Source organism: Hemitrygon akajei, chromosome 4 (genome assembly GCF_048418815.1).
Source record: "Hemitrygon akajei chromosome 4, sHemAka1.3, whole genome shotgun sequence".
Taxonomy (NCBI): Eukaryota; Metazoa; Chordata; class Chondrichthyes; order Myliobatiformes; family Dasyatidae; genus Hemitrygon; species Hemitrygon akajei.
This window is the reverse complement of record NC_133127.1, coordinates 29,226,453-29,242,666: the sequence shown is the minus strand read 5'-3', so window position 1 is coordinate 29,242,666 and position 16,214 is coordinate 29,226,453. Positions and strand designations below refer to the sequence as shown.

Genomic DNA, 16,214 nt, shown 5'->3' with positions numbered 1-16,214 from the left:
CTTGTCCTAATGCTATGGTACCTCCTGCCTAATGATAAGGGGTCAAAGAGATTGTTTGAAAGATGAGAGGGCCCCTATGTATGCAGTACTCCTGATAAATATCTCTGATGGGTGGATGAAGGACCCTGATGATCCTTGCAACCGCCCTCACAATCTTTTGGAAGATCTTGCAGTCAGATGCCTTGCAAATCCGATACCAGACAGTGATACAGCTGGTCAGAACATTCTCAAAATCGATGGCTGGGGGGAGGCACACGCCTCGATCTCCTCAGGAAGTGGAGATACTGCTGTGCTTTTTTGACCAAAGGGGTGGTGTTTAGCGACAAGGTGAAATCATCTGTTATAAGTACTTCCAGTAATTTGGTGCTGCTAACTCTCCCCAGAAGAGCTCGGCACGATCATCCCTCAGAGGCTGGTGGGTAAATTGTCCTTGCTGAGACTCAAGACCCTCTCTGTAACTAGATTTTGGGCATCTCGGACGGGAAGACCCCAGTCAGTCCCAGTTGACAGCAACATGCCGAGCACTGACACCGCGACTGTTCACGCTGCCGACTCATGACTACACTGCTAGCTTCAGCTCAAACTGCATCATCAAGTGTGCTGAGGAATCTCAGTGGTTGGCCTCCACAGCAACAATGATGAGTCGGCATAGAGAGAGGAGGTGGAGAGGCTTGTCAAATGGCGTGTGAACAACAGCCTGAGTCTCAACGCCAACAAGACAAAAGAAATGATTGTGGACTTCACGAAGGCACAGGTCACCCACTCTTTTGCACATCAATGGCTCTGTTGTGGAGACAGTGAAGAGCACAAAGTTCCTTGGTGCACACATAACAGATTATCTAACCTGGACCAACAACACCTCCTCACTAGTCAAGAAGGCACAGAGGCATCAACACTTTCTGAGGAGACTGAGGCGTGCAAGGCTCCTTGCTTCCTATCCAACAACTTTCTGAGTGTCCTGTCTGGCTGCATCATTGTGTGGTGCGGAAGCTGCAAGGCATCGGACCACAGGACCCTACAGAGGACAGTAAAAACCACCAAAAGAATCATCTGGATCACCCTCCCCTTATTTGTGATATTTACTGGAAGCATTACTGATGAAAGGCCCAAAGCACTGTTGAGGATCCCTACCACCCATCACAAACTCTTCGACTCATGACCATCAGGAAGGAGATACAGACGCATCAGGACTAGAACTGCCAGATTGGGCAACAGTTTCTTATCTCAGGCTCTGAGACAAATGAATACCCTGCCACTATCCAGGTCTCATCACTAGCAAGCTGTTTACCTGTGCTGCACACTACATACAATTATATTTTGTCAGTTTATTTATGATAATAATTTGATTTACATGCTATATGTGATATATGTTTCGTGGGTGCACTGTGTTCCGGAGGAACACTGTTTCAATTGGCTGTATATAGAGTCATGGGACACAACAGCACAGAAACAAGCCATTCAGCCAATCCTGCATGAACCATTAATCTGCCTAGTCCCATCGAGCTGCAGCCAAACCATAGCCCTCTCATTCATGTACCTATCCAAATTTCTTTTAAATGTTGAAATCAACCCCATCATTTGCGCTGGCAGCTCATTCCTCACTCTCCTCACCCTCTGAGTGAAGAAGTTCCCCCTCATGTTTCCCTTAAACAGTTCATCTTTCACTCTTCACACTTTTGAGATCTCTAGCTGTAGTCTCACCCAGCCTCAGTGGAAAAAGCCTGCTTGCTTTTATTCTATCTATTCCCCTCATAATTTTGTAAATCTCCATCAAATCTCCCCCTCAATCTTTTAGTCTCTAAAAGTAAAGTCCTAACCTATTCCAATCCTCAGGTCATTAAGTCCCAGCAACATCCTTGTAAATTTTCTCTGCACTCTTACAAACTTATTTATATAATTCCTGTACAAATTAAACTTCATCAACATCTTACAGAATTTCAACTTAACATCCCATCTCCTGTACTCAAAACTTTGATTTATGAAGGCCAATGTGCCAAAAGCTTTATTTATGACCCTATCTGCCAGTGACACCACTTCCAATGAATTATGGACCTCTATTCCCACACTCCCCAGTGCCCTACCACTCACTGTGAAATTCCATCTGTCATTTTTCAGCCTATTTTTCCAGCTGGTCCAGATGCCACAAGCTTTAATAGTCTTCCTCGCTATCCATTACACCCCCAATCTTGGTGTTATCTGCAAATTTACTGATCCAGTTTACCACATTATCATCCCGTTTATTAATATAGATGAGAAACAACAACAGATACAACGCTGATCCCTGCGTCACACCACTAGTCACGGGCCTACTGTCAGAGAGGCAACCATCTACGAACACTCTCTGGCTTCTTCGCAAAGCCAATGTTTAATCCAATTTACTAACTCATTTGAATGCCAAGACACTGCACCTTTTTTGACCAACTTCCCATGCGGGACCTTGTCAAAGGCCTTGTTAAAGTCTGTGTAGACAATGTCCACTGCCTTGTCTTCATCAACTTTCCTGGTAACTTCCTTGAAAAACTCTATAAGATTGATTAGACAAAACCTGCCATGCACAACACCATGTAGACTAACCATAATTAGTCCATCTATCCAAATACTTATATATCCCAGTAAGAAGGAAGACTTATAACGATAATCTCAGTGCCGAAGAAGAGTAAGGTGGCATGCCTGAATGACTACCGACCTGTGGCTCTGACATCAATTGCTATGAAGTGCTTTGAGCGATTGGTTATGGCACACATCAACCATAACCTACCGGTCAACCTCAACGCTTTGCAATTCGCTACTGGAGCAACAGATCAATGGCAAATGCCATCTCTCTGGCACTACATTCCTCCTTAGAACACCTGGAGAATAAACATGCATATATAAGGCTCCTTTTCACTGACTACAACTCTGCCTTTAATACCATCATTCCAAATAAACTGATTCCTAAGCTCCGGAACCTGGGTCTTAGCACTCAGCTCTGCAGCTGTATCTTCAACTTCCTCACAGACAGGACCCAGGCTGTAAAAATAGGGGACAATCTCTCCTCTACAATCACTCTGAGCACCGGTGCCCCACAAGGCTGTGTACTCAGCCCCCTGCTGTACTCACTGTACACCCATGATTGTGTAGCCAAGTTTGCATCGAACTCAATATATAAGTTTGCTGATGACACCACAATTGTAGGCCGTATCTCAGGTAATGATGAATTTGAGTACAGAGAGGAAATTAAGAACCTGGTGGCATGGTCCGAAGACAATAACCTATCCCTCAATGTCAGCAAGACAAAGGAATTGGTTGTTGACTTCAGAAGGAGTAGCGGACCGCACGACCCCCCATCTACATCAGTGGTGCGCAGGTGGAACAGGTCAAAAGCCTTAAATTCCTCAGGGTCAATATCACAAATGACCTGACTTGGTCTAACCAAGCAGAGTCCACTGCCAAGGAGGCCCACCAGTGGCTTTACTTCCTGAGAAAGCTGAAGAAATTAGGCCTGTCCCCTAAAACCCTCACTAATTTTTATAGATGTACCGTAGAAAGCATTCTTCTAGGGTGCATCACAACCTGGTATGGAAGTTGTCCTGTCCAAGACCGGAAGAAGCTGCAGAAGATCATGAACATAGCCCAGCACATCACACAAACCAATCTTCAATGCTTGGACTCATTTTACACCACGTGCTGTTGAAGTAGTGCTGCCAAGATAATCAAGGACACGACCCACCCAGCCAACACACTTTTTATAACTTAATTTTTTAATATATTTACTATCAATTTGTACTCCAGGGAGTGCTAAGCGCAGTATCAATATCTTTGTGATGACTGTACGCTCTAGTATCAATTGTTTGGCAACAATAAAGTAATAACCAGTCCATTAGAATACCTTTCAATAACTTTCACACTACAGATGTCAGGTCATTGACCTGCAAATTCCTAGCTTCCTCTTACAGCTTTTCTTAAACAACAGAACGTTAGCTTTCCTCCAAACCTCAGCTAAGCGTGTTTTAAATATCTCTGCTTGGGCCCCTGCAATTTCTGCACTTACCTCCCACAGAGTCCGAGGGAACACACTGTTAGGCTCTGGAGATTTATCCTCCCCTAATTTGCCTCAAGATACAAACACCTCCTCCTCTGTAATCTGTATAGAGTCCATAACCTCACTACTGCTTTGCCTTACTTCTAAGAATCCGCATCCTTCTTCTGAGTAAATATAGATGCAAAATATCCATTTAAAAATCTTCCCTAACTTTTTCAGCGCTGCGCATAGAGTACCACTTTGATCTTACAGAGGACCAATTTTATCCCCTGCTAATCCTTTTCCTCTTAATATATCAATAGAACCTTCACATTGTCCGCTAGAGTAACTTCATCTTTTCTTTTAGCCCTTCCGATTTAAGTGTTCTCTTGTATTTTTTATACTCAAGTACCTCACTTGTTCCTGCCTGCCTATACCTGCTATGCATCTCTTTCTTTTTCTTAACCTCAATATCTCTCAAAAACCAAGACTCCCTAAGCCTGTTATCCTTGCCTTTTATTCTGGCAGGAAAATACTGTACTCTCAAAATTTCATTTCTGAAGGCCTCCCATTTACCAAATACACCCTTGCTAGAAAACTGCCTGTCCCAATCCACACTTGCCTGATCCTTTCTGATACCATCAAAACTGGCCCCTCTCCAATTTTGAATCTCAACTTGAGGACCAGACCTATCCTTTTCCTTGAAACTGATGGCATTATGATCATTAGATGCGATGTGTTCCCTTACACAAACTTCTGTCTTTTTCTCCAACAGGATATCTAGTATCACACTCTCTCTAGTTGGGACTTCCATGTACTGATTAAGGAAACTTTCCTGAACACATTTGACAAACTCTAAATCACTTACCATCACAATCTTATTTTTCTTGCAACAGTCTACAATTTCTCTGTAATTGGCTCTCTTGAATCCTGTGGACTGTTGAGTGGTCTATAACAAAATCCCACTAACGTGGTCATACCTTTCTTTTTCTCAGATCTACTCATAAAGCCTGACTAAATGAGCTCTCCAGTCTGTCCTGACTGAGCACTGCGTGACATCTTCCCTGACTAGTAACGCACCCCATCCCCTTCAAACCCCCCTGCTCTATCACATCTAAAGCAATTGAACCCCTGAACGCTGAACTGTCAGTTCTGCCCTTCCTGCAACCAAGTCTCACTAATTACCAGTGTCATAAGTTCACATGCTGACCCATGCCCCCAGCTCATCCGCCTCTCCTACAATACTCCCTGCACTAAAATACACCCAACTCGAAACATATTCAACCTTTTGATTCCTGACCTTGTATGTAGGTTTAAGAACATCTTTCACCACAACCACTCCGTTGCAGGGGAACGGCACTCTGATTCCCATCCCCCTGCAACTCTAGTTGAACCCCCAGCTCCTCTGTGCAGCACTAACAAACCTTCCTGCTAGGTTATTAGTCCTCCTCCAGTTCAGGTACAAACCGTACCTTCTGTACAAGTCCCAACTTATCTGAAAGAGAGTCCAATGATCCAAAGATATGAAGGTCTCCCTCCTGCACCACTCCTTAGTATTAGATAGATAAATAAATAGATAGATAGATACTTTATTCATCCCCATGGGGAAATTCAACTTTTTTCCAATGTCCCATACACTTGTTGTAGCAAAACTAATTACATACAATACTTAACTCAGTAAAAAATATGATATGCATCTAAATCACTATCTCAAAAAGCATTAATAATAGCTTTTAAAAAGTTCTTAAGTCCTGGCGGTAGAATTGTAAAGCCTAATGGCATTGGGGAGTATTGACCTCTTCATCCTGTCTGAGGAGCATTGCATCGATAGTAACCTGTCGCTGAAACTGCTTCTCTGTCTCTGGATGGTGCTATGTAGAGGATGTTCAGAGTTTTCCATAATTGACCGTAGCCTACTCAGCGCCCTTCGCTCAGCTACCGATGTTAAACTCTCCAGTACTTTGCCCACGACAGAGCCCGCCTTCCTTACCAGCTTATTAAGACGTGAGGCGTCCCTCTTCTTAATGCTTCCTCCCCAACACGCCACCACAAAGAAGAGGGCGCTCTCCACATCTGACCTATAGAACATCTTCAGCATCTCACTACAGACATTGAATGACGCCAACCTTCTAAGGAAGTACAGTCGACTCTGTGCCTTCCTGCACAAGGCATCTGTGTTGGCAGTCCAGTCTAGCTTCTCGTCTAACTGTACTCCCAGATACTTGTAGGTCTTAACCTGCTCCACACATTCTCCATTAATGATCACTGGCTCCATATGAGGCCTAGATCTCCTAAAGTCCACCACCATCTCCTTGGTCTTGGTGATATTGAGACGCAGGTAGTTTGAGTTGCACCATATCACAAAGTCCTGTATCAGTTTCCTATACTCCTCCTCCTGTCCATTCCTGACACACCCCACTATGGCCGTGTCATCAGTGAACTTCTGCACATGGCAGGACTCCAAGTTATATTGGAAGTCTGATGTGTACAGGGTGAACAGGACCGGAGAGAGTACGGTTCCCTGCGGCGCTCCTGTGCTGCTGACCACCGTGTCAGACCTACAGTCTCCCAACCGCACATACTGAGGTCTATCTGTCAAGTAGTCCACTATCCAATCCACCATGTGAGAGTCTACTCCCATCTCCGTTAGTTTGTGCCTTAAGATCTTGGGCTGGATGGTGTTAAAGGCACTAGAGAAGTCAAGGAATGTAATCCTCACAGCACAACAGGACTTAAGAACTTTTTAAAAGCTATTAGTAATGCTTTTTGAGATAGTGATTTAGATGCATATCATATTTTTTACTGAGTTAAGTATTGTATGTAATTAGTTTTGCTACAACAAGTGTATGGGACATTGGAAAAAAAAAGTTGAATTTCCCCATGGGGATGAATAAAGTATCTATCTATCACTATCTAGGTGAGAGAGTGATTTGTGCAGCAAATACGTGATAGCATCCTCCACTCCCACCTTCTCCTTATACGCAAACTGAAGAGGATCCTGGGCGTGCCTGGTTTGTGGCCTCAGATTCTGTATTATCAGCCGCTCCATGGTCTTCATTACGTGCGACGTCAAGGCAACAGGTCTGAAGTCATTCAACTCCTTTGGTTGTATTAAACTATATGATCTTCCAACTTCTGGCCCCTCTAGCGCATGGCACGGGAAGCAATCTTGAGATCACAACCCTGGAGGCCCTGTCCTTTAACTTAGCGCCTAACACCTTGAATTCACTTTGCAGGTTCTAGGCACCCATCCTGCCCACGACGTTGGTACTGATATGGAACATGATCTCTGGTTGTTCACCCTCCCCTTTAAGAATGTTGTGAACTTAAACTGAGATGTTCCTGACCTTGGCACTCCACAGGCAACAGACTATCCATGAATCTCGTTCTCGCCCACAGAACCTCCTTCCTGTTTCCCTAACCAACTAATTTCCTATGACTACAACTTGCATCTTCTCCCACCTTCTCTTCTGAGCCACAGAGACAGGCTCAGTGCCAAAGATCTGGCCACTGCTGCTGCTCCCTGGTGGGTTGCTCCCCCTCCAACAGTATCCAAAGCAGTAATATTGAAGGGAATGGCCACAGGGGTACTCTGCACGGGCTGCCTACTCCCTTTCTCTCTTCTGACAGACAACCAGGTTCCTGCCTCCAGCAACTCAGGGGTGACTACCTCCCTGTAGCTCCTATCTAACACCACCTCATTTTCCAGTATGAGCCAAAGACCATCAATCTGCAACTACTGTTACTTAACACTGCATCTAAGGAGCTGCAGCTCAGTGTACTTCATGCAGAGTTATCAAGGAAACTGGAGGTCTCCCGAAGTTGCTAACGTAGGTGCAGTCAGATGACAATAACTATCATCAAAGATCCCCCCTAAAGACCACATACTGAGGTCAAGAGGGTTGAAAGCTTCAAGTTCCTAAGAGTGAAGATTACTGATAGCCTTTCCTGGTCTACCACATAGACACCACAGTCAAGGGAGATTGGACCTCTACTTCCTGAGGAGGTTGAAGAAATTTGGCATGTTCCCATCGACTCACCAATTTTTATCAATGCGCATGGAGAGCATCCTAAGTGGATGCATAATGACTTTGTTTGGCTACTCCATGGCCTGAGACCACAAGGGACCGTGGAGAGTTACGGACGCAGCTCAGCACATCACGGAAATCAGTCTCCCTTCCGTGGACTCTGTCTATCCCTTCACTGTCTCGGTAAAGCAGCCAAAGTAATCAAAGATCCCATCCACCCCAGACATTCTCTTTCCTCCCCTCTCCAACTGGACAGAGATCAAAAGCCTGAAAGCAAGTACGACCTGACTCAAGGACAGCTTCTACCCAGCCATTATATGACTATTGAATGATTGCTTAGTATGTTATGATGGTCGATGGATCTCACAATCATTATGACATTGCACTTAACTATCTACCTGTATTGCTATATCTCTGTAACAGTTTAACTTAATTCTGTGCTCTGTTATCATTTTACCTTGTACTATCTCGATGTGTTGTGAAATAGATTTATCTGTATGAACAGTTTACAAGGCAAGCTTTTTTACTGTGCCCTGGCATATGACAACAATAAACCAATTCCAAATTTCATTTTGCAGCTTGTGGCTCTTTGAAATGAATCATAGTTTACCTTGGCTCCACACTGTGCCAATTGTGCAATGATTTTTTGTCGCTTTGCATTTGCCTTGGGCTTCACTAGAATGTCCTCAACATCTAAAGTTTAAAGAAAGTTAAAAGTTTAGAAAATATTGATATAAATATACTTGAAAGTTTCTGACATAAAATCATTCAAGAGAAAATTTTCCAATACTGAAACAAACTTTATTATCAAAAGACATATTTTCCACTTAAAATTCTTCACAAAGAGGAATCTATTGTAAACAACCAGGAATCTGCAGGCTGTAACTTACTGCATCATCAGGAAGCCATAAAGCTTCACGAGGTGCAATGATATTCTTTAGAAGTGCACTGGAAACATGCACAATGCAACAAATTAAAAAGAAATTTCAATTTAACAAATTAAGCTCAATTTTTAAACTTTACATACTTTTACTTATAAAGTTTCATCTGCAGCAAAATTTGGAAAGAAACCAAACTTACATTTTCAGAAGGCATTTAAAGACTGTATGACTTTAATAAGATATTACATTAATGTTTCTAATGGAAAATAACAACTCAACATGTGGGAAGCAATATACTGGTATAGGTAAAAGACTGGGTGGCTAACAAGAAGCAGAGAGCAGTTATATGGAGGCACAAGCAACAGCAAATTCAGGAATCTGGAGCAACAGTCTGCTGGAAGAACAGAGTGCGGCTAAACAGCATCCGTGGGAGCAGAAGGAATTGTTGATGTTTCAGGTTGAACCACTGAATCAGAGAACAGGCATAGATGGATCTTTTTCTTGTTACTTACATGTATCAAATGATATGCCACGGGGATCTGTACTGGAGCATCAATATTATGCAATGTATATACCATAACTTAAATAAAGATATCAAAAGGTATTATTGCTAAATTTCTGTTAACACAAAGATAGGTAAGAAAGTAAGTTGTATGAAAAGCACTAGAGAAGATGGTAAAAATTTCATTTTCATTTAAATTTTTTAAAAATTAATTATTATTGAAGATCAACAAAAATACATTAAGGTAATCAAGTCAATATGTCATTATGTAAGTGGGGTAAGTAATTGATAAAGATTAGGAAAAAATAACTGGAGTACTCTGATTGTCTTATTTAAGAAGGTACATAACTTAGACGTGTGTTGAAACACTTTGGGGAAGGTTTACTCGATTAATACCTGGAATGGATACCCTGTATCATGAAGTAAGGTTGGACAAGCTAGTCTTCTATCTTCTAGAGTTCGGACGACTGAGAGGAACTTTGACTGAAAGTCTTCACATAGGGGAGGAGGCTATAGAGAAAACATTGAGGAGCAGGTAGAAGCAGGGGCCACTGATTAAGAGATGAGATGAAGTTATTTCCATCAAAGAGTAAGTCATCTTTGGAACCTTCTTCCCCAAATTGTGGTGGATGTAGTACTCGAACAGTTTTAAAACCAACGTATTTCATAAGCAAATCAATGAAAGGTTACCATAGGTGGGACCCACAATGTCACTCAAACTGTGGTTTTTCATGGCAGACGAGTTCCTGTTTCTGGAGCTCACTAACCGACCAGCCGTTTTCCAACATTCTCCAGGCGTGGCATGGAGGATGGCACCTCCGGAGTGCGGTCCTGCACGGCCCCGTGGACAACCACAGTGATTCCAGCCCAGTGTTGCTGACTGAGGCTTGCGGGAGAAGGAACGTCAGGATTTCACAGCAGCGGGTACACAGACGGATGCCTTTGTGGTCGAGCGATCCTCTCTCTCTCTCTCACACAACGTGGAGAGAGTTTGTTGCCGATTCTCAAGTCGGAGAATCGTGGAATAAGAAGCGATGCGGCAATCTGTAACATTGCGGCAGTGACCGATGGTCTCCCCTTTTGCTGTGGCGTGTCAAGCTGTCAGGCGAACCGCAGATCATGGCCTCTCTTTGGGTGCTTTGCTATTGCCTGGGTGGATTTTTTTGCTGAAATGGGTGGGGGGGGGGGGAAAGGAGGGAGGGTGATGCATTGCTGCTGCTTACACAGGGGAGGGCCTTTGGGGTTCTAATGTTTTTCCTGTCATTCATTCTTTTGGGGTTCTTCCATTTCTCGTGGATGCCTGTGAGGACTATGTATTTCAGGTAGTATTCTGCATACATTCTCTGATAATAAACAGAACTATTTGCACCTCTAATAGGAGGTCAGTGTACATTCAGAAGGATCCAGCTATTGTAATGGATTTTCTAGGAGGGTTCATTCCTTAAGCATATATGGAGTTCTGAAATAACAGTCCTTTCAGACCTAGGAATTAGAAAGTAGAGAAACAGAGCAAGAATTGTACAGCAAATTATCTTTTACCTAAAGTAAATCCCCGGTATAGCTGTAGGTAAGCAGTGAAGAGCCGTGCCAAACAGGTCAGTAGCTTTCCACTAGTCTCTCCACCGTACAGCTCCTGACAACAGTGGACCAAACCGTAGGGTGAACTGCCATAGTGAGCTTTGTCCAGAACACCACACAGCAACTCTCCTTTCAAAATAACAACCTGCCATTAGAAAGAAAATCTGCATCAATACTTCGCATCCAAACAATTCATTGAACATCACAATTATATTCTGCTATGTTAGTTACAGCTGTGTGAAAATGTGGTAATTTGTTTAAAAAAAAATCAAGGAATGAACTTGAGTTAAAATGTCACTTCAGCATAACTTTTTGAAATGTCCCAAGGTGTTTCACATTAAATTAGATTAGATTAATTTATTAATCACATGGACATTGAAACAGACAGTGTCATTTGCATTAACAACCAACACCATGTGAGGACGCGCTGGGGGTAGGTTGCAAGTGACGTTACACATTTGGCACCAACACAGCATGTCACAGTGTTTTGCAGAACTTGCAGCCCACATACAACAAGCAACAAGAGCCAAACAGACCCATTTCCCACCACCTCCTCCCCCCCTCGCCCCCCCCCCACACACACACACACTGAGGGGTCTCCAGCCCCAAGACAGACTGCTTCTGGTCCTCTGACTTCCAAACCGTAGCCCTGTATTCACAGCCACCGAGCTTCCAACCTCCAGAATCTCTGACCTAGGTGCAGTAACTAGAGAGGAGGCAAAAGCTGTGGGGCAAGTAATTGGCAAATCATTGGTGGGGAGTTTTCAAGGAGTGTCGACACAAGCACTTCTCTGAGGAAGTTTCACTATAGCTACCACACTAGGCAGACTGGATTTTGGCTCGAAATCAGGGCACTTGTTGGTTGCAGGAAATGAATTAACGAGCCTGATGTCAGATGGCAGCCAGTGCCTGGTAAGAATATTTACAACAGAAATCTGATGATAGATTGTCTCAACAATCATAGACTTAAATTGCACTCAAAAGTAAAGAGTCATGAATTATACTCAAGTGCATATAGTGCCCTCCTAGAGAAAAACAGTTATACTAGCCATGTCACCTCTGAACAACCAAGGTCAATAGGGCAATGATAAAGCGAAAAACTCAAGCGGAAGGAAAATTTGTCTTGTAGACATCTCAAGCTGTATTGCAACACCTCAATAGGTCAGTGTGATTTCCATCAACTTCCTTTTCACGGAGTTAAAGGTTCAAAACTTGCCAATTACAAGTCCGCTGTATGAGTTAGCATATTTAATTGGAATAACTCCTGAGACTTGGAGATGTGGTGACTGAGGCATATTGACAGATTAGAAGTGTGAAACTCTCTGACAGAGCCTTACCTTGTTGGGAATCTCCAGGATCAAACTAGAGAGTGGGGAAAAGTACAAGCAAAAGGCCTCTTGGATCCTGAATCAGATCAGTCCTAGTGCAGGATACCAGACACCTTGATTTAATAGGGTTGGTAAGGCAAAGACTTAGGGTCAGAGGGAAAATATTCCATTTAAATTGCTTATGTTTTAGCATGTACATGGACAATGAAGAAATTGAAAACAAAATTAAAGTTATTTTCTTGAATTAAGCCACTTTATATTACATTTCTGAATGTCAGAAATATTCAATATTAATAACAATTTCTGGCTGTTTACTTGCCAAAGTCGGGGACAGGCTTTGCCGACTCTGACAAGGTGCATTAGGAAAAGGCCCTGATGCCGGCACTGGACCCCTGGATGCCGAGAGGCAGCAACACTGGTCGCCTGCATCGGGGAAGGCAAATGCCAATATGGAGCATCCTGGGCACCACTTTGGGGAGTCCCAATCTATTATACCAGCTAAGACCCCTCCACCAACATGTTTTCCTGTAATTATCACACCACAATAGGTAGCTAATATATATTTCAAGATAAAATACTAATCGGTTCTGTGCTTTGGAAAGATTGCTGAAACCCACTCATCCAGCCTGCCTCATCCAAATAAAACTCAAAGTACCTTGGTAGCCAACACAGAATTGAACACCAACAGGCCTTAGAGCCCACAATATCCATGCAAAACATGATGCCACTAAATTTACATATACATTATCCATATCCCTCCATAGTCACGAGACTCTCTCTTAACTAACTCTATCATGCATCCACCACCACTCCTGGCAAAGTATTCCACATACCTTCCACTGTCTGTATAAACTAACCCTTAGACTTTCCCCCCTGTAGTATTCAACATTTCTACCCAGTGACTGATTTTGACTACCCTACTTATGCCTCTCATAATTTTATAAACTTCAGTCAGGTCAGGGGACTTCCGGTAAGATGGCGACTGCTTAGCTGCTTCGAACTTTTGTTTCGTCATTCTTCCTATCTTTGCACTACATGTCTCCATTCTTAAACCTTAGTTAGGTATTTTACTGGGTTTCTTTTACCTGCCTGCGAACACATCTATCTTATAATGTCTAGCAAAAGTGCTAAAACCGGGAAAAAAGAAATTTCTACGACTTCACCGGTTGACATTCTCACTGCGTTGGAACAGCATCGACAAGATATTTTAAAGGAATTTAGAACTTATTTCAACCAGCTGGATGTCAGATTGGATCGGATCAACGCTAGAGTGGATGAACATGCTGAACATTTATCTCGCATCGACTCAACTTCTGAAGATTTAAAACGCCGTGTTCTTTATCTCGAGACTCTATGCTCCAGCCTAGAGGAAAAGAATTGTAAACATTTTTCCAAAATGGTGGATCTTGAAAACCGTAGCAGACGTTGTAATCTACGAATTCTTGGTTTGCCAGAGGCCACCGAACAGGGCTCTCCTGTGGAAATTTTTTTCCAATTTTCTCTGTGAGATTTTTAGGAAAGAATTTCTTCCGACTCCACCTGAGCTTGAAAGGGCACACAGGATCTACGATCCCCGTGCAAATCTGGGTTCCCGCCCACGGCCGGTAATTTTGTGCTTTCATCAATACCAGGTGAAAAACCGTTTAATTATGGAGGCACGCCGCAGGGGTACTTCTGCGTTTCAAAATACAGTCATTCGTTTTGTGGAGGATTTTGCCCCCCAGGTCCTGAAGATGCGTGCTGAGTTTAAAGGTGTAATGAAAGTGCTTTTTGATCGTGGTTTCAGACCCTCCCTTCGTAATCCAGCCGACCTGCGAATTACGCTTACTACTGGAGAATACAAGTGGTTTAAATCAGTGAAGGATGCTGAAGCATTTGTTGGAAGTCTTCCGGCCAGCCCGTCTCATTAGGAACCCGGTCTGACCCTCTAAAATGGTGGATAAGTACTTCTCGTGGTAAAGCTATTTTTTCCGGACTCAGACTTTTCTTGAATAATTCAGACATTATTTATTGAAATTCTAAGGGCTGTAGACAATCCCTCCCTGGACTTGGTGCGTTTTTTCTAAATAGATAATCCGAGTTTAATGTTCCCCTGCGGACGTTTAGATTGTACATGTGTAATCCATTTTATTCTTGTATAACTTTATCTACAGAGATCTACAAGCGACTTTAACTTGTTTTGGAGGTTTGGAGTTTTTATTGAAGGCCTCCCTGTTGGTTGATTCATAGTTTAAGTTTTGCTCCTTTTTTTTCCTGTAAATGGTTGATAAGTACTCTCTTCGAATCTACAATTTCCCCCTTTTCTCCCTCCCCTTTTTTTTCTTTTAATCTTTTATAATTTTTCGCGGGTAGGTTAGTTTTGGTTTTCTTTTGATTTTCTTTGTATTAAGTCTTATACTTCTGTTGTAGTTGTTCCTATTTGTAATTATGTTTTCTAGTGCATAAACTAGCTACCATTTGCTATAGTATTTATACGGAACTATTGTTAACGACACAGAACTGGAAGTCATACTTGGGTTAATTTTTTTGGTAGAGCTAGCTACTTTTTTTGGTAGCCGTCTAGTTTTGGGTTGCGAGGGTGGGGCAGATTCTCCAGTTCCAACACTACTCACTGTTTCCTTTGCTTTCCTTTGTTACTCAGGACATGTTTCTGTTTTGATTCTACGAATCTATGTTTACATTTTTGCTCCCAGACTGTTATTGTACTGCTTGACTTTTTATATGCCTGCTGCCTTCTACGCACTAACAATTGATAATGGTTAATACACTTAAATTTGTGAGCTGGAATGTAAAGGGATTGAATCACCCTGTTAAAAGAAGGAAGGTCTTCTCACATATCAAACAACTCAAAGCTGACATTGCTTTCCTTCAAGAAACTCATATTCGTTGTTTTGATAACTCCCGGCTTTTGTCAAAGTGGGCGGGTCAGCATTTTCATTCATCCTTTGCCGCCAAAGCTAGGGGGGGGTCTCCATCATTAATTCAAATATTCCTTTTGAAATTCATAATAAGATATCTGACACAAATGGCCATTTTATTATTGTTTCTGGTAAACTATATAATACTAAAGTTGTACTAGCAAACCTGTATGCCCCCAATTTCGATGATGTTAATTTTTTTGAACGTTTTTTCTCCTCACTACCAGACTTAAACTCATAATCTCTTACACTGGGTGGTGATTTCAATTGTTGGTTAGATCCTAATTTGGATCGATCGTCCTCTGTTACTAGACCACCTACTAAATCTGCCTTAGCTATTCAATCGTTTCTCTCTAATTATGGTATCTCTGATATATGGCGTATCCTTCATCCTACTGAGAGAGATTATTCTTCTTCTTTCACATGTTCACCATACCTTTACTAGAATTGACTACTTCTTACTCGATAATCAACTCATTCCATTTGTCTATTCTTGTGATTATCAGAGTATACTGATCTCTGACCATGCCCCAATTACTCTGTCTTTAAACTTTCCTGGTCTCCCTCAGAGGAATAAACACTGGCGGTTTGATTCGACTTTATTATCGGAGGATGATTTTCTAAAATTTATTAAGGATCAGATAACCTTTTATTTTAACACCAATACATCACCTGAAGTGTCATCCCAGATTGTCTGGGATGCCATGAAAGCATATTTGAGGGGCCAAATAATCTCCTATACAGCAAATCTTAATAGAAAGTCCTGTGCAGATCGATTAGACCTCATTAATCAGATTAAAGATTTGGATCAACTGTATCCTCAAATTAAGAACCCTGAACTATACAAGAAGCGTGTAGAACTTCAAGCTAAATTTAACCTCCTGTCTACTCAACCAGTCGAACGCCAACTTCTTGAAAGTAAGAGTCGCTTTTATATCCATGGCGACAAATCTGGTAAATTTCTAGCCAATCAGTTGAG

The 16,214-nt window shown here is 42.4% G+C and overlaps 1 protein-coding gene across 2 annotated transcripts in view; it reads right to left on the bottom strand.

Annotated features, from left to right (window-relative positions):
* polr1a (RNA polymerase I subunit A) overlaps positions 1 to 16,214 on the bottom strand; it is a 198,316-nt gene that overhangs the window by 89,839 nt on the left and 92,263 nt on the right. For both annotated transcript variants that reach the window (XM_073042216.1, XM_073042217.1), the window contains exons 16-17: positions 10,951 to 11,134; positions 8,639 to 8,721 (exon numbers count right to left, since the gene is read on the bottom strand). In XM_073042216.1, coding sequence (XP_072898317.1) covers positions 8,639 to 8,721; positions 10,951 to 11,134 — 267 coding nt within the window. The remainder of the gene's footprint in view (positions 1 to 8,638; positions 8,722 to 10,950; positions 11,135 to 16,214) is intronic.